We start from the raw sequence: 22,149 nt of genomic DNA on the forward strand, positions 1-22,149 counted from the left end.
GTCTTTTGGCACAAAAGAGTTTGAGAACCACTGCTTTTATGCAACAATAAAAACATGTCAACGTGAAAAAGTGAAGAATGAAAAAGAAAGGGGGGGGAAAAAATCACAAAACACAGTGGCATGCCTCCTACTACCGCGGTGGTTGAGGTAATTGCTGCGGTCTAACCCTGTAGAAATGCCAAGCATCCATTTAACTGAGAGAGCGGAGCCTTTACGGGTCAATTTTTACACTCTCCAGAGTCAAACTGACACTTAATGTTTGTGCAGTGTCATGCCAAACCGGGCTTATTATCTTGTCATGTCATAGTGAAATACATATCAATGCTCTATCCTACGAAAACACACGTGCACCTGCATGATTAGTTTTTCGGCGTTAAGTGATAGCTGCACCGGGAACAGAGTGTGTGACTGTGTGTGTGTGTGTGTGTGTGTGTGTGTGTGTGTGTGTTTGGGGTACTTTTTTTTTTGTTAGTGATCAAAAAAGCATGTTATGTGTATTTGTGTGCAATAGTTAATCGAACTAATTAATTATAAAAGATGATTGATAATCAATGATTTCATAAAATAATCCATTATAGGCTTTTTTTCAAGAAAATAGTGCACAAATCAAAGTCGATCATCAGGCTTGTCAATGACAAAGTATAAAATAATACTCAAGTTGTTATTACAAACATTATTAGATTCATTTAAAAAAAATCAATAGAATTAATCGCCAAGAAGATAATCGACAGTTGCAGCACTATATTTACCTATATTGATATGTGCATGCATATCGTTGCTGTCCGGCAGAAACCTCTTATCTCCATTTTCTAACGTTTTGTGGTTTTATCGTAAACGAACGCCGTACTTGATCATACTACATCGTCACACAAAAGCATCAAAAGTAGCAGATCGCATTTTGAGCTTGTAGATCTGCTACTTTTGCTATTTTTTTTATTAGAATCTTGAAAAGTAACAGTTTTGGACAAGTATGAACCAGGCTTCGGTGCATGCATGCATGCATACATACATACATGTGAATGCTTGTGTGTGTGTGTGTATATAATTTGAGAAGGATAGAAGCAGAGAGAGAGAGAGAGTGGGTGGATTGTGTTTCAACCATCAGGTTGGAGATGGAGCGCTGGTGATGCCGAGACCAGATGGATACAGCATCATGTGTGGGAGTTGTCCTCTCTCACCTCCAGGGACCCCCACCTCCATCTACTCCTAAGCCCTGAACTCGTGCACTCACTGGCAGCCCCAAAAAACATGGTGCTAATCGAAAGCAATCAAAGGAGGAGCAGACTCCCCATCGCAGTCAGAACGGCAGTCAGACTCACTGATCTGAGGACTGACCGGTGGTGGGGAAAGTACTCACATTTCTTATTTAAGTAAAAGTATCAATACTGCAATGTAGGAATATTCTGTTATTTCTATATTTACTTGAGTAAAAGTACAAAAGCATTGGTAACAAAATGTACTCAAAATGCCAAGTATAAAGTACTCATGCAGAATTGAAAGTTTTCAAATATATAAACATCTTTTGAAAATAGCAGATCTACAAGCTCACAATGCGTATTGTGAGCTTGTAGATCTGCTATTTTCAAATGGCCAAAAGGTATACAGGGCTGAAGTGGTCAATGTATGTTTTGTAATAATAATCAAAATCAAAAAGTAACTAGTAACTAAAGTTTTCAAATAATTGTAGTGGAGTAAAAGTACCAATATTTGCCTCCGAGATGTAGTGGAGTAGAAGTAAAAGTACAGTAAGTAACAGTACCCAATGCACTTCACTCTCCCTATAGCCGTTCCTGCCACCTTCTGCCTCCATTGATGCTAGCTATTGACCAAGATATGGCTACCACCATGCAGGCATATCTTGGCCACTCGCTCTCATATTTTCTTTGACCAGAATGTTAAGATTGCAATTCAGATTCAGCATGCTATTTTAAACAGATGCTAGGTTCATCGTTTACCTGGTATCCTATAGTTTCAACGTACAGATTGTTATTTTTTGACAGTATATTGTTTAGACTGACGCTATAGGTTCTTGGTTTACCTGTGATCCTAGTTTCTTGAGGCACTAACACTGTCTCTCTGGCATTCTATGTACGTGATTACCTTGCTTATCCTAAGTTGCTCTGGATAAAGAGCGTCTGCTACATGCCTACATTTTGAAACTCTGATATTCATTCAAATACTGTATGTTACTCGTCAGCGGTCGTTGCACCTTAACCTCATCTCCTCACTATTACACAAGTGGATAAATGATCAATCGCGGTTATAAAACATGATTACGATCTTAATAAGCATATGATTGGCGCCATAACTGTGCATACCGATCAGCTAATAATTATTTTTGCATAATCATCTACATGTTGAAAAATGTTCACACATTTTCAAATATTAAAAAAAGCAGAAATAGTAGATCTACAAGTTTACAACGTGTCGTAAGCTTGTAGATCAGCCATTTCTGCTATTTTTACATGTATAAATTTTAAATACATATTAAATATGTTAATCATTTTGTTGTATAATTAAGTTTTGTCATATCTGCCGTGTGATTTTTGATTACGAAACCTAAAAAGGCAAACAGATTTTTTTATTTTATTCAGATATGTTCCAATGTTCAATGCCAAACACACAATTAAATCGTCAATCGCAATTATTTTAGCGACAATTAATCGCCAACTTAAATTTGAAATGGTGACAGCCCTATATCCAGTGTGAAGAAGAATGAAGATGGTGCCTATAGGTTGCAGTATTGTTGGTGTAATATGCTTTATGTGGGCGGTGAGATGTTTGATCTGCAGCACGCTGGGGAAACCTTTTCCCTTTGTGCTGAATAAATCTATATTAATATCCCAAGAAGGTCCAACCATACTGTTGCTGCTGTACACAACAATGCATCCGTTACAGGACTACAACTGGCACGACAGAGACTATGTGGTGCACTGGTTCTCATCGTGGGGTCCAGGTACCCCCCCAGGGGTCCTTGACGGGGTTCCAGGGGGTCCCCAACTAAATGACTGATAGTTCAACTGCTTTCATCATAAATCAGGGTTGCCAGATCTGCTTATTATAATTTCCCTGCAAGATTTCATTTGAAAATAGCCGATCTACAAGCTCACAACGCGGTGAGCTTGTAGATCTGCTATTTTCAAATAGCTGCTGTATATGTTAAAGTACTCATGTGGCCCATAGTCGTTTCTTTTGGGCTGGTTTTCCAAGACCTGGTTGCTTGTTTCTCTCACAGAATCTGGCAACACTGATCATAATTACATGTACAAGTCAAGAGCGATTATTGTTAGAGGGCTGTCCCGATGTTATGAAATTGAACTGAAATGACAAATAACACTTGTTGGCAAGCAGTGTGGGAACATGTTCAACACTTTTCCATTGACTATTTGTGGTATAATGTCAGGTGGCATGAAAGTTTCAAATCAATAACATTTATGCAATGAATCAAGGTCAGATTAAAGCTATAGAATAACCCATTCTGCCACCCGAATACAAAACATTTAACACCATGTCTTCTGGGGTTCACTTTTTCCTAGGTCTGGGCAATATACTGCATATCACATTGATATCATATGAGACTAGATATTGTTGTTGGTTGGTTTTAAAGGCTGCCTTACAGTAAAGTGCTGTTGTTTTTGACTGTTCTATGCGCAGTTATTATAGATAATTAAAAGTCTCATTGTATAAATATTTGGTCTTTCCGGCAAGATCATCGCACGTTATGGATATTTTGGTATCTGGTAAAAAACACGGCATTATTTCATTTCTGTCTATATCACCCAGCTCCATCTTTTTCCCTTAGAAAGTTTAATATCGTTGCTGTCGGGGGGAAACCTCATATGTTACTTTTCAGGATTCAAAAATAGCAAAAGTAGCAAATCTACAAGCTCAAAACGCACCGCGAAGATCTGCTACTTTTGTGTGATGCTGTAGTATGATCAAGTAGTAGGGCATTAATTCACAAAAAGAAAATGGAGATAAGAGGTTTCTGCCCGACAGCAAAGATATGGTGTAATACTGTGTTGTCATTTCCTGGTTTGAATCACTTAACCACCCTATTCTGGTGGCAAACATTCTGTGAAAATTGTAGATCTACAAGCTCACAACACATTGCAAAGCGACGCATTGTTGTGAGCTTGTAGCTTAAGATATATAGCGTAGACTAGAGGGAAAACAGATGGGGCTTTAGTATAAAGTATATAGGATGTTAGTGGTTAAGCCTTATTTTACTTTCAAAAATTGAGAAAACGTTTTTTTTTAAATGGCAACAAAAGAAAATTGTGCCGATCAAGTTCACTTGAGCTTGAATATCTGCTTTTTTTTGCTACTTTTGAATTTTTTTGACAAATTAAAAAGAGTCTCTGGCAGGGACCTCCTGGAATTATTAATTATTAGCATATATCATTGTACAACACGTCAACGTGTTGTACAAGCTTTTGTATACAGCTTTTTTGGTGCGCAGCTATTTTTGGTGTGCGACATGCTTCCATAGAACAGTGGTTCTCAAACTTTTTCATGTCAAGGACCCCCAAATTGACACTTATTAGCCCAGGGACCCCCATTTGAAAAGATAAGCTAGGGACCCCAATAAGAGAAGGTTTTTACGGCTCTCTAGCAGTGATTCTCAACCATTTTAATTTCAATGACCCCCAGTTTGACATGTATTAGGCTACGGACCCCATTTAATGGCATTTATATCTCTGGGACCCCAATTTATATTGTAAAAATCAATGTTAATGTAACTCTGAGAGTGTACAAATGGAACCAAATGGACCCGTCAGAGTTACAGACCCATAAGGGTCCATTTGGTGCCTAATCTATCATTTAGCTGGGGACCCCCTGGAACTCCCTCAAGGACCCCTGGGGGTCCCCGGACCCCACTTTGAGAACCAATGCCATAGAAGACATGCTCCTACGGAATCCAAATGACTGACATCGGTCGTGGCGAAGCCTGAGAGAACTTTAATCCATGCAGACACCACTTTGAGAAACACCGCCATATCACAGTCAAAGTGGACATAACCTAGGAGCCGCTGATGGTTCGCTGGTCACGCACCCAGAAGACAGCCCGTCTTCTTTAGTGGCGTGCAAGAAGCTGTGGATAGATCTATTCGTCTCACCACAGGAGGTGTGGAGCAGAGAGACTAGCTTGTTTTGCAAAAAAAAAAACTGGTCCAGGCCACCATCCCCCAGTGCCTTATAAGGCAGTGTTTCTCCCAGCGAACAGAACACACTGCTGCTGCCTGCGAACAGAACAGCATGGAACACACTGAGACTAACCGGACACACTGACTCAGTCTGTGAGAGAGAGAGAGAGAGAGACTCAGAGAGAGACTCAGAGAGAGACTCAGAGAGAGAGAGAGAGAGAGAGAGAGAGAGAGAGAGAGAGAGAGAGAGAGAGAGAGAGAGAGAGAGAGAGATGGGGGGGATAGAGAGAGAGATGGGGGATAGAGATAAAAAGAAAGCGAGAGAGATGGGGGATAGAGAGAGAGAGATGGGGGGGATAGAGAGAGAGAGATGGGGGATAGAGAGATAAAGAGAGAGAGAGAGATGGGGGGATAGAGAGAGATGAAGGGATAAAGAGAGAAAAAGCGAGAGGGAGGGAGAAAGGAACAGAGGGAGTGAGAGAAAGGGGGAGAGAGAGAGAGAAAAGAGAGGGGAGGAGAGAAAGAGAGAGGGGGGGAGAGAGAGAGAAAGAGAGGGGCAGAGTGAGAGATGGGGGGATAGAGAGAGGGAGTGAGTGAGAGAGTGAGAGAGAGAGAGGGTATCCCCACCTCCTCCACCCCAAAACACCTCCACAGTGGAGAGCAGAGAGGTACTAGGGACAGATAGGGACAGAGAGAGAATAGAAATAAACTGAAGGCTAGAGAGAAAACATGTCTCTGAAATAAATGATAGCTGGCTGAATGCACCAGCACAGATGAGATGGGGAAACTTTATGAACCCTAGTGTCCCTATTCTGGGGGCAGACATTCACCCTGACCCAAAATAAACCAATCTACAAGCTCGCAAACGCGTTGCAACGCGCTGTGAGCTTGCAGATCAGATTATTTTTGCAAGGAGGAGATTTGGTGTAGTCGGGGGAAAAGGGAGGGGGCCCAAGTACAGACCCCTGGGGGACTCCGGTCAACTAGAGTTTAGGGTTTAGAGAGGAGGGGCAAATGACAGTGCGAGATCAGGCCTTGGGGACAACATACTGTAGGTAGGGAAGACATGCAGTGCATTGTGTGCTAGATGCTGTAGGCTACTCGTTTTGGAATTGTAATGTGTAGGCTAGTTGAAGCATCATACAACATGCAAATGCAGGGTGCTAAAAAAACAGGGCCAGAGGCTTAAAATCCAATAAAGAAGAGATATGGAAATAACTCAAATAAAACACGAGGGAAGCCCACGCACAGTAAAATCCTGAACATTATTTCAAAGAGTAGAATTGGACTTATTTTGAGACAAATTAAGGGGCATTGCTGAGTAGGACTACTTACTGCCTGACAAATTCAGAACAAAAACAGACTGAAATTGCCAAACAACAAATTGTTTGAGTAATGGATCTTTACGTGTAGCAATACTGACAGGGATTACATGCAACAACAAAAGGAAATGTTTGACAGGTTTGGACATACTGTAGGTGTTGTGTATTTACGCCACACCAGCACCCACAGTACTGTAAGTATCCCATGTGACAAAGGCTATGTCCCATGTACACAGGAATTTTTTTAATAGAATTTTCCTTCATTTTCAGAAAAACACCTGTCTACGAGCATGTTTACAAAATAAATCTCTGTTCACGTTGCTGTGATCGCAAGACGCCTGTCAATTGACAGCCTGTCAACAACAGTAGCAGCCCGGTCTGTGCTCTTATACATATCTCAATAACATTATACAATGTGCAAATCAAAACAACAAGAGATCAGACAAACAACATGTAATACGTCTTCTTTTACTACCCTGTACCTATTATTATTTGACAAAGTTTGCGATCATTCAAATATAGTGTTTATTCATACGCTTGTCCACTCGGCTCTCACTACTGATTTCAATGCATTCCGTCAGGGCTTGTTTGCCTCACGGTGCGTAGCCTAACGTTACCTCTCTCCTTCTTTGCGTAGCCTTGTGACAGTCCACTATACCAATTTAAAACCAGTGACGTCTGGTCCTCAACATTGGTGGAATAGTAACTGTACATTTACATGTGTAGAAAGTCCACATTAGCAATGTTAGAACCAGCACTATATATACCGTATATATTTATACATGTCCGCCATTATGTAATACTGATGTGTAAACAAGGAGATAACAGCGCGAGGAGAGACGACGCCACATGCAAAAAGGAAAATGTGGCGCATACTATGGCGTGCGTGTGGACAAAGCCCCCAAACGCATAGAAAAGGCTACGTTTTTCTGTGTGTACGTGTGGCCAGGGCCAAAGTGTAACCACTTGAACTCCACCATCCCTTCTCTGGGCATGTCATAATAGGCCAACATTCGGCAACTATAGGCGACCATTCGGTGAGAATAGCAGCCAATCTACAAGCTCACATTGTGAGCTTCATGGCTATTTTCTGCAAAGATATTTGATGTAAAGGAGGGTTTGGGAGGGGGACAATGATAGAACCCTGGGGGACCCCGGTCAATGAAGTACATAGGGTTTAAACAAGTGAATAAGTGGTTAAACTAGCAACTCAAGGATACGCGTTGAACTTGTCTGGGCGTTCAGCTCATCATGCCAGATACCAGCAGTGACAAACCAAAACGAACAAAGGAAAGGGAAACAGATTAGAAAATAAATTGTTGGCTTTCTCTCTAGCCAGTCATACTTGATTCATTGAATTATTGTTAGTATCACACGTTATTAACCTCTCATTTCCTATCGGTGCAACTCTGCCTATTGCAGCGCGCCGCGCAGCACGTGGGGGCTCGTGACGTAACCCCTCCCTGGCCATTAAAAGCCACTTTTATCATAACGTGTCTCTGATTGATTGATTGTACCGCACTTGTGACCAGAAGATTATGCTTGAAAGAGCCCTGACAGGTCTTTGTTGACCATGTCCTCATGACAACATTAGACCTAAGCCTACACTATTATGACATTTTACATGACGAGTAATTGTCACACAAAATAATTAAGATTAACTATTTAATTGTGTTTTCGTCGTTGAACACTGGAACATATTAATACAAATTACATCTGTTTGGCTTTTAGGTTTCGTAAACAAAAGGTGCACAGGGCAGATATGACAAATAACTTGCATAATTTAATAACTTAATCTTATATTAAAATTGGCCTACGGGAAAACCAGCCGGCCGGCAGGGCGGACCACGTCGTCACACTCATGTCACTATGACTCAGCCATAACCTATAAGAGTTCCCAATGCAGCTACGCCCAAATACTTGGAGTGTGTTGTCTAACCTCAATGTGTCGTCATGGCATCAGGGGTAAACAAATCAGTCAGCTCCATATATAGGCACAAAAGGGGGCATTATGGGCATATACTTATGACATCAGCGATCTCCATATACGGGCATAAAAGGGACATGGACTGACATCTCCATATATGGGCATATTGGTGGGATATGAGCTGCGACTTAGGTATGAGGGCCGCGTAGTGGCCCAAACTTCTAGTACGTAAAAAAGAAAAACATGAATAGTGGAAATAGCAGATCTACAAGCTCAAAGCGTGTCACATCGTGTGGTGCGTTCTGAGCTTGTAGATCTGCCATTCTTTTTTTTTTAATGAAAATATATGAAAATGTTTCAAAATGGAAATGATGATGACGAAAAACATTATTTGAAATAATTGCGATTAGGCGATTATTTAATAACTGTGACAGGCCTATCTATGAATGTACCTGACATGTATCAACCATGGCACCCCTATTCTGGGCATGTCATATCATAGGCGAAAATGTGCCAAAAGTAGCCGATCTACAAGCTCATAACGTGCCGTATTGTGAGCTTGAAGATCGGTTATTTTCGGTGTGGAAGGGGGGGGGGGGGAGGAGGGGGCCAAGTATAGACCCCTGGGGGACGCCGCTCAACGAAGTATACAGGGTTTAAGCGGTTAACCACCCCAAAATATGCTGACTAAACTCCAGTTTAGGTCAGGATACCCAAATTGGCGGTACAATTAGGATAAATACTTGGGGGCAGGGGGACACAGCGGTTAAGAGATTGAAGCATGAAGCCTGATGTTTACTTCATAAAGACAGTCGCATGCCGAAAAAATAGCAGACCTACAAGCTCACAAAGTGTCGCATCCGCGACACTTTGTGAGCTTGTAGGTCTGCTATTTTCAGCATGCGACACCGACGTACGACGGGAGCATAAATCAAGCTTAACAAGAGACAGAGATAAGGCCACAAGCGAAAGGGGAAAGTGCAGCCATTGGAAGGGACTTTGAGCCCCATATATAGACGCCAACTATTTACTCAGTGAGGTCATTTCCTTGAGCACGGCAGAAAGGCAACTTAATGTTATGTGACTGTGCAATCAAGTGTCCATATTTCTTTATCAGGAGATATGCCCTTTCTTTATGCTTGCCCTCGCCAATCACTCACTATTCCCCCAAGCTGCCAAGTGAGTCCGGTACCTCGGCTGTTCGGCTGCCAAATAAAAATCGTTTGAGCTTGCACAGGGGAAAAAGGGTTCCTGCCTTTGCTTGCATTCTACTGTTAATTGAGGCAACAACAGTAGACGTTTAGCTATAGTTTTGCACATAGTGTAGGTGGGTGCTGAATGAGCACTTGCTGAGGACTTTTTTCATGGCTATTTGGGTGTTGTTTTCAAAAACCATGGTTTAACTTCAGTCCTTGACTAAATAGTTTATTTTTCTTCTCCATGTCTAGACTGGGACATTGCTATGCCTGCAAGTCTGGCCCTGAATGTCTTATCAAAAAGGGACAGGTCACACTGCATTTTGAATTCTGCTGGAAGTCAAACATGGTAGGAGCGTAGCAGCATACCACCGACCGCACCAAGACAGATACAGTATATTCATACGATTTTGAGAATGTACCTTATTTTATGAATCAACCACAACTGAAATATTTCAAACCATACTCTGAACTTAGGTTGTAGACAAAATAAAATGTCATTAGGGGTGCAACAATTAATCAAACAAATCCATTTAATTTAATAATAACGATTTATAATAAATTTAAAAAAATGCAATAATCAATCATTCAATGAAAGATTTGGGGCATGTCATCCTAGGCGAAAAGTAGCTGATCCTCAAGCTCACAACGTGTTGCAATGCGACGCCTTGTGAGCTTGTAGATCGGTTATATTCAATACTTTTGCACGACAGCTCAGTGCGACAAAGTATAAATAAATAAGCGGTTAATTAATTCGTCGACATACAACGTATTCTTTTTTATGTGCTTCTCAATTATTCGATTAATCGAACATGGCAATCGATACAGAGTAATCGCTAAAGGAGAGATGAATAATAGCCACAGCCCTAAATGTCAGTCATCCAGGACAGGACAGGTATGTGATGCAGCAGAATGCTGTCTCATACCAGCAGTCAGATTCACACAGTCAGCGTTCTGCAGCCTCGGGGCTACAGTCAGTCAGTTAGTCAGTCAGCCACAGTATACCTCAGCCAAGCCTTAATTGCACCTCACAATAGACGGAAACCATTACTGATATGTGTGCCCCTCTCTCTCTCTCTCTCTGAGAGTCTTTCTCTCTCTCTCTGGCCTGAACCTGTATGAACATTACTGATTTAACCGTTACTATTACAACTCAACGGTCCTGGGCACCTGGCTATTTCAAGAGCAGCGTTTTATTGGGGTTGCTATGGCAAAATAGCAGGAGTGTCGTGAGTCATTCTTTTAACTCATTTAGACCTGAGGCAGATTCTAAAAACGTCTAAATCTAAATCCTTTCTATAAAACTGTATTTAAAAAATGTATACGTTGGCTATTCAAAAATAGCAGACATACAAGCTTGCACATCTGCTATTTTTGAACAAATGTAGAAAAATAAAAAAATAAAACATTTTGAATAATGTATGCATTTATTTTTTCTACATTTAATCTTCTCTTCTGGGGGTCCATCATGGAACAAAACATTTTCTGATGGGGGTCCGCGGCCAAATGTATATCAATCTGGGGGTCCATGACACGGATGCTTTCCCGGATTGAAGGGTATAAGAATGTAAAGGCTTTCCAGGTGTAAATGGGTTAAAAGTGAGAATGAGCCAGAGAGACTTAAGAGAACACGATCGAAGCCCCGCCATCATAAATCCCATCTTCTCCATCCCGGTGACAGCAGCAACCAACTAAAGGTGGCTAAAAATGGAAACCTGCAGGCTGTTTCCTCCTACGCGTGCTTCCCACTCAACTTTTGTCTAGAAACACACTCATCGCTCTTGTATCTCGTCGACTCAACGCAGGAAGTAAACAGACACCGTGGCACTGCTGAATGTTTATGTGCAGTGGTTCTTAAAGAGGGGTCCGGAGACCCCAAGGGAGGGGTTCTTGGTCCAGGTATTAGAGCAACGGCTTAACTACTTTTATATCGTTGCTGTCGGGCAGAAGAAACCTCTTATCTCCATATTTTAAATGTTTGTGTTTTTTTTACTGGATCATACTAGTGTCACACAAAAGCATCAATTCAAAAGTAGCAGATCTGCAAGCGTTTTGAGCTTGTCGATCTTCTGCCTTTGTTATCTTTTTATTTTAATCCCGAAAAGTAACAATTTTGGACATTTTCCACCTGACAAGAGACGATACATAGACTACATTATATACATCAAGCTCTGCCATCTTCAAAAAATCTAGTACATTAAAAAAAGGTTGGAATATTTTTGAAACATTTTAAGAAGACAAATCTTATATGTGTCCCTGGCACAAAATATTTTCAGATGGGGGTCTGCAGGCCAAATGCACGTTAATTCGGTTGAGTCCTTGACATGAATACGTTTGAGAACCGGTGGTTTAACAAGGAATGGATGCCTGATATCGTGGTCATGCTGACCCGCGGTGTTGAGGAATGCACAGATGTTACTAATTCACCAGACTAACTTTATCGTAAGCACTGATTCATTAAAATTCACGGCAAAACATCAACTTTATTCTCTTACTTTACTTTTCTCCACTGGAGAGGGAGATAGAACTTTATTGGAGTGGTTCTCACAGACTTTGTTCATGTCAAGGACCCCCCACCCACATTAAGATGTATTTGCCCGTGGAACTTTTTCAAGGTTTTTGTGAAAATAGCATATCTACAAGCTTCACAACGCGTCCCCACTTTCAGCCCCACTGCTTCATTGATCACACAGGGGATATTCAGTTGGCAGTACAAGTGCAGTTTCTAATATGCTAATTGTGGCTCTTTATACATCATAATTCATCTGGTACCAACCCCCAAAATGACCCCAAACCGTAGCATTGATGATCCCTGAATGCCTCAAAAAGCAAGCTGCTTATGGTAGTAGGTCCTACTACCAAGGAAATGTCAACATTGGCACTGCATTCTATTTAACTTTTGAAATCACTGACTAATTTTGACCACGCAGGCCGAGGGGAATCTAATGTTGGCACTGCAACTCAAATAAATGCCTTTTAACATCCCGACTATCCACTGTCATCATTCCTACGTGTGACCTAGGTTTACATCTAGAATGTATGACACTTGTTTGAAATATTTTAGTGTTAAAGCAGATGCTTTATCTTGATTTATCATATTTAAACCGTTCTCTTGGAAGTCGCCAGACTTATAAGAGGGTTGTAAATCACTTTTGAGTTATTTGACTCAAGGATTCTCATGAAATGGCCTAGAATCTTTTGTTTATTCAACCTCTAAGTATAGTCCTGTAAACTCCTGTTGTGGCCCCACTATGACGGTTTCCAGATTAGGGGCCACTAGTTTCCCTATAAAAAGGTTGTGTGTGTAATTCAAATTTTAAAAAATCATTTCAGAAGTACCTTTTTCATGTTGGAGAACTGATTCAAGGCCAGGGCATTACATAATGCAAAACGGTTGAAAAAACAACAACAACACTACAGTATAGCTGCTCAACCATCGATCAAGGGGGTAAAGAACCGATAGTGTGCATGCATGAATTTGGCATCTGCTCTGCCAATAATGATATACTTGGTCAAAACTGGGACAGTAGGCTACTATCCTTGTCTAACGTCTAAGTGGGCATAGCCTACAGTAGAACCCTGAAGTGACCAAGGGACAGGGATAGTAGCCTTACTGTCCAGTAGGCTAATATGCTTGTCTAGTGCCATGTAGATTTCAAGCTCTCCCCTTAACTTTGACAGTATACAAATGGAACCAAATGGACCCGGCAGGGTCCATTTGGTTCCATTTGTATACTGTCAGAGTTACAGACTTGTAAGGGTCAATTTTAAGTTTTAAACCCCCCCTAAAAGGAACCCTGGGAGTCCATAGAATCCACTTCGAGAACCACTGGTATAGTGGGCCTAGAGAGGCTACAGTAATAGACAAGGATAGTAGCCTACTGTCCAGGCTACTATCCCAAGTCTAGTGGGGGCCTACTAGCCTACAGTAAAATCCTGAAGTGACCATGGCGTGGGTGGGGGGGGGGGGACAGGCACATTTGTCCACTAATCCTAATCTGCAGAGACACCAACAACAGATTGTCTGCACTTCTTTTGGCTTAATCATTAGCCAGGGCCTGTCTCTGTCTGCCCTGTCGTCCATGTGCGTTTATTTTGGCCTCACTTCACCTTTTTTATCTCCTCAAATAGTATTGTTATTGCGCAAAAAAAAAAGAAGCCTTACATACTTTATTGCAAACCAGAATAGCTACATTGTTACCGTGGCCTAGGGATGTGGATAGTTAGTAGTTAGTGTCACTAAATTGGCAATAATTCTTCAGCAGCAGCACCATAGTGGAAGGAAGTCCGCCTACTCTAAAAATGATAACAAACCCTCCAGACTGCTACAATGTGGGACAATAACACAGCCAGTTGCCTATTATAAACATTGCTTGTGTCACTTTCAATATGTCTAACTCGTACTGTTTAGATGGATAGTGGTGCACGCCACACCGGTACAGTGGCGTGCACTACTATCCATCTAAACCAGGGGTGGGCAACCTTGGGCATGGGTGCCAACATTGGCACAGGGGAGGGTAGCCACTGGCACACTGGCATAAGTGTGAGAGAGAGAGGATTACTTTTTGTATATACAAATCTGTATGCATGTTGCACCCTGCACATGATTCTACATTCATACAAACTCTGACTAGGGTCTGGTAGATACAGTAGGTGTGGGGTTAATGGTGAGAGTCTAATGATCATTATAATTTCGAAATAAATAAAAGGTTATTGTGTACAGTAGATGGACGATCAAAATCTGTTGGAAATATTTGTATTTTGATGTGGTGTCATAATCAAACATATCGTTGATATGGCACACTGACCATCAAGAAAATAAAAACATGGCACTTCATGTCAAAAAGGTTGCAGACCCCTTGGATCTAAACACTACGAGTTATAGAGTTTAGAAGATCACCACCAAAAGCTCTTCAACTTGTATAGAAGATCACCAGCAAAAGATCGATCTGATCTTAAACTTTTATAGAAGATCACCACCAAAAGATCTTAAACTCTTATAGAAGATCACCACCAAAAGATCTTAAAACTTTGATCGACTTACCACCAGACTCTCCAGGTTGATGGCACATTTGGGGTCCCTGATCATGCCCTCCAGTTGTTTCAACCGAGTTTCCATCCTCCTTTCGGCGCCCGACGACATCTCTGCAGTCTGGTATATGGAAGCCGGAGCCCCCCACCCCCCCAAACGATCAAAAATGTTAAACCGTTTTGACGTTACATGTGGAGTTGTGGAGGGATCGGAACAACAACAAAAAAAAGAACCTTCTCTTCTTCTTTGTTCCTGGGCTTAATAAATGGCCGTGGGCCTCTCTAGCAGAGCTAGACTGGTGCTTAAAATGTGTGGACTGGACTCTGATCACAGTCACAGCCCACCCAGATCGCCTCTTTTTGTGTGCGTGTGTGTGTATGTGTGTGTGTGTGTGTGTGTGTGCGCAACAATGAACAAGAAAAGAAAAAATAATATCCCCCCTTCTCTTCTCTTCTCCACAAACAAACACCACCGTCCACAGATATAGAGATGAAAACTCCTGCGGTCTCGAAGTTGTTGTGTTATGTTGTGGCTCGAGTTTTAATAGATCCGAAAGTGGCGATCGAACCCACTGACTCTGCAGGAGGGACCAACCGATCCGCTGTTCCGAGAGGGGATGGATGGAGGATTATGCAGAAAGTTTGAATTGTGGAGGATCCACAGCAACAGGCAGCAGCAGCAGCAGCAGCAGGGCGTTTTCAGCGCCCCCCTCCCCTTCCTCCCTCCCCTCCTTTCTGGCTGCTTCACCCAAATACTTTTGACTCGATCCGATCACCCTGTTGTTGTTGTTGTCGTTTTATTCCTGCATCCAGATCATAACAATGAGTTGTTTTTGGGGGGGTTTCTTTCTTTTGCATGATCCAACAACAGGTCGATCACCCGCGGAAAGAACTACAATGTCCAAGCTCGCTGCGCCGTGCTCTCCCGCGCTGCATGTTTAATGAGACAACATTCTCTTCTTCTTCCTGGAGTTCATTTTTCTACAATGGTCTTCTCCTCCTCCTCCTGTTCCTCCTGGTGGGGTCGGTTATGTTCCCGTTGGGGGTCTGATGTTCTGCTCTGATCTCCTCGAGGCTCATCAACAACCCGATTGTTTTTAGTCGGGCTTCTTCTCTCTCTCTCTCTCTCAAACTCCACCAACCTCCTCCAAATTCCTCTCTCTCACACACATACACACACCGATCGCACACCAACACGTCACGCACACACAAACACACACTGCTAAACACGCACACTCCTCCCCGGCGTTGCCAGGTTTTGTGAGAGGAATAAGCAACCAGGGTCTATGAAAACAAGCCCAAAAGAAGCGAGCCCTTCCTTCTCGCCCTTTAAACATACTACATTGGCTATTTGAAAAGAGCATTATCTACAAGCTCGAGCTTGTAGATTTGCTATTTTCAAATAGCCAAGAAAGTTTGGAAAATGTGGAATATAACGTCCCACTCCCTGGCATAACATATTTTCAGATGGGGGTCTGCAGACACATACATACAATGTGGGGGTCCTTGACATGAAAATGTTTGAGAACCACTGCTTTAAACAACATTAGGAAAGAAGCTCAAAATAAGCAACTACCAATATTTACAAGCAACTTTACAGAAGCCCAAAGTCGCTTATAATAAAACAGACATGGCAACACTCCTCCCGTCTGTGTGTGACTGTGTGAGCTTGAAGTATTTCTCTCTCTCTCTCTCTCTCTCTCTCTCTCTCTCTCTCTCTCTCTCTCTCTCTCTCTCTCTCTCTCTCTCTCTCTCTCTCAGCAATTCAAATAGCTTCATTGCCATGACAAGCGTTCTTATATTGCCAAAGCATTGCATACAGTATGGTGCAAAATAATAATACATAGCCTATTCAGAATATAATAGGCTACAAACAAGACAAGGAAAAACATTATGCAAAATGACATTAGTCTATTAACTGTAGTAGACAGTGTTCACCCATTGTCCCTCATGTTGTGGCAGGCTGCTACATATTGTTATTTTTGTGAATTTAGGGCAGTGGTTCTCAAACCTTTTCATGTCAAGGACCCCCAAATTGACACTTATTAGCCCGTGGACCCCCATTTCAAAAGATATGCCAGGGACCCCCATAAGAGAAGATTTTTTACGGCTCTAGCAGTGATTCTCCACCATTTTAATTTCAAGCACCCCCAGTTTGACATGCATTTAAATAGGGCTACAACCCCCATTTAATGGCATTTCTATCACTTGGACCGCAATTTATATTGTAAAATCTATATCAATTTAACTCTGAGAGTGTACAAATGGGTCCATTTGGTTCCATTTGTACACTCTCAGAGTTACAGACCCATAAGGGTCCATTTGGTGCCTAATCTATCATTTAGCTGGGGACCCCCTGGAACTCCCTCAAGGACCCCTGGGGGTCCCCGGACCCCACTTTGAGAACCAATGATTTAGGGTAGTGTTCTTCTCTTAATATGTGTTTATATTTGTCACATGCAGTCAAGAAGTGGAGCTCTGTCTTGAGGAAGAAGTTATATGGCTGCTTATATCTAACCTTTATATTATCACTTATAATACTTCTACAATACATTATGATATTTGACAGCTTGTAAGAGCCTATAGGTGTCTCCACTAGGCCTAATAGCTTTTGTTTTGGTACAGCCAGTGGTGGAAAGTACAGTAAGTACATGTACTTAAGTACTGTACTTAAGTAAAATGTTGAGGTATTTGTACTTTACTTGAGTATTTCCAATTTCCAATACTTTTACTTCTACTCCACTACATCTCAGAGGCAAATATTGTACTTTTACTCCACTACAATTATTTGAAAACTTTAGTTACTAGTTACTTTGCAGATATAAATTATGATATTATAAAACATAAATTAACCACTTTAGCCCTAATTTATACCTAGGCTATTTGAAAATAACCGATCTATAAGCTCATAACGCGTCGCATCGTGACGTGTTGTGAGCTTGTAGATCTGCTATTTGAAAACATTTTAGTACTTTTACTTTTGGTACTTTAAGTACATTTGGATACCAATACTTTTGTACTTTTACTCAAGTAAATCATGAATTCCGGACTTTTACTTGTAACAGAGTGCTTCTACATTGCAGTATTGATACTTTTACTTAAGTAAAACATTTGAGTACTTTTTCCCACCACATTCTACAATACATTATGATATTTGACAGCTTGTAAGAGCCTAGGTGTCTCCACTAGGCCTAATAGCTATTGTTTTGGTACAGCCTATCTTGTTATGGTTCAGTTTGTCCTTCAGGCAACTACAGTATAACTATGATCTCTGCCCTGTGCTCGTGGCAGAACCACGTACACTGACATGAGTGTTAATGTAGGCCTACTTCTGACCATGATATCATGTACATAAGCATAACTCTCTCTCTCTCTCTCTCTCTCTCTCTCTCTCTCTCTCTCTCTCTCTCTCTCTCTCTCTCTCTCTCTCTCTCCACCCTCACCCCTTCCCCTCATCTCTCCTCCCTCACCCCCCCTCTCTCTCCTCCCTCACCCCTCCCCTCTCTCTATCTCTCTCTCCTCGCTCACCCCCTCCTCTCTCTCTCCTCCTCACCCCCTCCTCTCTCTCTCCTCCCTCACCCCTCCCCTCTCTCTCTCTCCTCCCTCACCCCCTCTCTCTATCTCTCTTTCCTCCCTCACCCTCTCTCTCTCTCTCTCTCTTCTCTTCTCTCTCTCTCTCTCTCTCTCTCTCTCTCTCTCCTCTCTCTCTCTCTCTCTCTCTCTCTCTCTCTCTCCTCCCTCACCCCCTCCTCTCTCTCTCCTCCCTCACCCTCCCCTCTCTCTATCTCTCTCCTCCCTCACCCTCCTCTCTCTGTCTATCTCTCTCTCCTCCCTCACCCCCCTCTCTCTCTCTCTCTCTCTCTCTCTCTCTCTCTCTCTCTCTCTCTCTCTCTCGCTCTCGCTCTCTCTCTCTCTCTCTCTCTCTCTCTCTCTCTCTCTCTCTCTCTCTCTCTAAATAAATGAATACATTCCCAGAGGATGATATATAAAAAAGTTGTTATAATAGGTGTGTGCTAAAGTGCTGCAAAATGTTACAGCTCCTGATAAAACCATTGTTTGCAATTTATGAAAATGTACAGGTACCTGCGTCCATCCATTTGCACATAAATACTAAATATTGTTGGTATAATATCTATTATTGTATCAGCAATGCTGCCATTTTCCCTTGTTCCTCCAACAGAGGGCGTAGTTGAGCTAACATTATTTCTTTCAGGCAGTGGTTCCCAAACTTTTTAGCTCAAGACCCAAAAGAGAAATTAGATGTTTCCCCCGTTACCCAAACTAGTGAAAATAGCAGATCTACAAGCTCACAACACGTTGCTTTGCACCGCGTTGTGAGCTTATAGATATTCTATTTTCACTACCTCTTAAAGGTTTTTTATTTTATTTTTCATTTTAATTAATTAAAAATAATTAATAATTTCATTAAAACAAATACAAATGTTGGAGTTGCTTTTAATTGATGAAAAGTTGTGTTTAAAAAAAAAAAAAAAACTTTTAAAAATCTTTTGAAAAGAAAAGAGATGTACTTTTTTTTTTACGTAGGAAACAAAAAAATATATATTTAGTCGTGACCCATATAATTGGCCTGCAACCCAAACATGGGGTCCCGACCCACTGTTTGGGAAACAGTGCTCCAGGGCACTGAGCTCCAGCAGTAGGCCTACGGCCTCCTATCTGCCCTGACCCCTCCAACAACAGCCTGGCCTCTCACTTTGACCTCTGATAACCTTTCCCCAGACAAGTCAACATAGTTTGGTGGGCAGGTCTTATCCTGTTGACCCCCCCTGTGGAATTCCACCCAACCTGAAGAGAAATGGCTCTCTCTGTCTCTCTCTGTCTTCTCTGTCTCTCTCTCTCCACCTTACAGGCCCTAAGCTTCTATTCTACTCCAAAACAGAGTTGTTTGATGAGTTGTCTTGCCTGCAATTTGTCTCACGCTGTATGATACATTTGCAACGTAGCTGCGCCCCCGTTCCTGGTGACCTTTGAGGGACATTACTGGAAGAATTGGAGTCAGTGAGTTTCAGTCCTCAGGGCAACACAAAATAAAGCATTGTTTTATTTCAGTAGCTATTCAAGACAAAACAAACACCCAATTCTAAACATGTTTCAAACATGTTCCGAAGTCCGGAATACATGCCCACTCGTTCGTGCAATACCCCCTCTATCTGATGTAGTCGTTGTACATGTTGTCTGACAAATTGGAGCCTCAGGCTTATCTCACAGTTTCTCACGCGCCGCCACTTGTATTGGCGAAGCGGTACAAACGTGACGCAAGGCTCAGCCAATTAGTGAAGCCGATGGGTCGGGTTAGCCAATCAGGGAAGCTGGTGCCCACATAACAAACACATCGGCGCAGCGGCACAGATGTCGGGTCAGGCCGGGAGAGGGAAGCCGGTGCCCACACCCCTCCCGGACACATGGGGATTGAGATGACCAAAGTCATGACGCCATCCCAGTGATTTTCTAGGACTCCCAATTTGATGTCGTTGCTGTCGGGCAGAAACCTCTTATCTCCAAATTTAAACTTTTTGTGTTATTTTGTAAATGAATGCCCTACTTCATACTACAACGTCACACAAAAGCATCAAAAGTAGCAGATCGACATCTGCTACTTTTGCTATTTTTCAATTTGAATCCTGAAAAGTAACAGTTTGTGTTTCCATCCGATAGAGACGACATAGAGCAGAGAACATTTTCTAAGAACATTTTTAATGTCAGACAATGATTTGGTCCAATAATGGTCTGTGATTTGGCCCACAATTCCTTTACTGAGTTTATTGAGTTGCTTTTCTTTTTTTTTCTTCTTTCTTTCTCTTCTGCACTGTAATTGTATCTATGATTATTTTTTACTTCTTTTGTTTTATGCATCCTAATGGCATTGCATTATTGTGTTTTCCTTTGCTTGAAGCACATTGAATTGCCTTGTTGTTGAAATGTGCTATACAAATAAAATGGCCTTTGCCTTGCCTTGCCTTGCCTTGCCTACTGTTTACTGTTGGTATAGAGAATGATAACCATGAAATTCTGATAAAAATAGCCATTTTTCATTTCAGCTGCAGACCCCCCGGGAACCTCCCCCACGGACCCCTGGGGGCCCACGGGGGGCCCCACGTTGAGAACCACTGCCTTAGATCGCTCTATTTTTTTGTAACCCGTCTGTGCAGATGCAATCCCATATCAGACATTTGGAAAGCAAATGCTTTCCATTATGTTAGAACTGAGGGCTTCTTTGTTTTCAGGGGTGGCATGGTGGTTCAGTGGTTAGCACTGTTGGCTCACTGCAAAGAAGGTCCTGGATTCAAACCTGACTTGGAGCCTTTCTGTGTGGAGTCGTTTCTCCTTCACCAAAAACACTAAGAGTACATGTTGGCGACAGGATGTCTCCATGTGCTGCTGCTCATAGGATGGGTCAAATAGAGAGGACACGTTTCCTCACGGACGTTCAATCACGTATAAAAATAAAAATAAAAATACAAGAGGAGATCTAATATCCTCCCATTTGACTTGAGATATTCCCAAAGTGTTTTCAAGTAAACCGCAGTGTTCATTTTGAAGGACATTTTGATTTATTTTTATTCTATAGTCTTGTGAATACAATTCCATGTAGTTTTAGTCATATTTTAGTCATCTGAAATGTTTTACTTTTAGTGTAGTTTTAGTTCACTAAATATCATAGGATTTTAGTCGACTAAATCTACAGTTGATTTAGTCGACTAAAATGTATGTTGGCAGGCAGTAATGGAGTCATAATGCCTGATTTATACTTTGTGAGCTTGTAGATCGGCACACACACACACACACACACACACACACACACACACACACACACACACACACACACACACACACACACACACACACACACACACACACACACACACACACACACACACAATCACACACACACACACACACACACACACACACACACACACACACACACACACACACACACACACACACACACACACACACACACACACCAGCACTCCTTCTGACTCTGAGGTCATGTTTGTTCATTGCAGGATCATCATTAACAAACATGACCTGTTTTTGTCACAAACCGCATTTTATGAATTCTTATGGTTATAAACATTGATATATAGCAAAATCAACATAACAAGGCCGTGCAAAAATGTTGCTCATTCTTCCATGTTTTAACAGCACACAGAAAACTACATTAATTCACTTCCCTTCAATATTCAGGACTGTAATATTCTGTGAAGCCACAAGATGGTGTGAGAGACCACAGGCTTAAACGTTTCCCCCTCTACAGAGAGATTCAAATGATCCCATCATCAGTCTTTTGAATTGAAAAAATAAATAAAATAATACATAGAGTTGTCACATAAAATCTATTATGCCTTGCCTAGCTCTAAAAGAGGGGCATTATATAAATACAAAACAATCTGCATCCTTTAAATGCCTACTTAGTTTTCTTCATAAAGTCCATTAACTACACAGTAATATCCCTTTGTCTTCATTGTTTCCATATTACTATATTACATCATCATATAACA

General features: G+C 41.7%; 1 protein-coding gene across 4 annotated transcripts in view; it reads right to left on the reverse strand.

Annotated features, from left to right (window-relative positions):
- Positions 1-15,787, reverse strand: part of rock2a (rho-associated, coiled-coil containing protein kinase 2a) — a 74,321-nt gene extending 58,534 nt beyond the window's left edge. For all 4 annotated transcript variants that reach the window (XM_080414904.1, XM_080414905.1, XM_080414903.1 and 1 more), the window contains exon 1: positions 14,637-15,787. In XM_080414904.1, the coding sequence (XP_080271030.1) occupies positions 14,637-14,735 (99 nt within the window). In that variant the 5' untranslated portion in view covers positions 14,736-15,787. The remainder of the gene's footprint in view (positions 1-14,636) is intronic.
- Positions 15,788-22,149: the final 6,362 nt, after the last annotated feature.

This window comes from Gymnoscopelus braueri (assembly GCF_963280865.1).
Source record: "Gymnoscopelus braueri genome assembly, chromosome: 19".
Taxonomy (NCBI): domain Eukaryota; kingdom Metazoa; phylum Chordata; class Actinopteri; order Myctophiformes; family Myctophidae; genus Gymnoscopelus; species Gymnoscopelus braueri.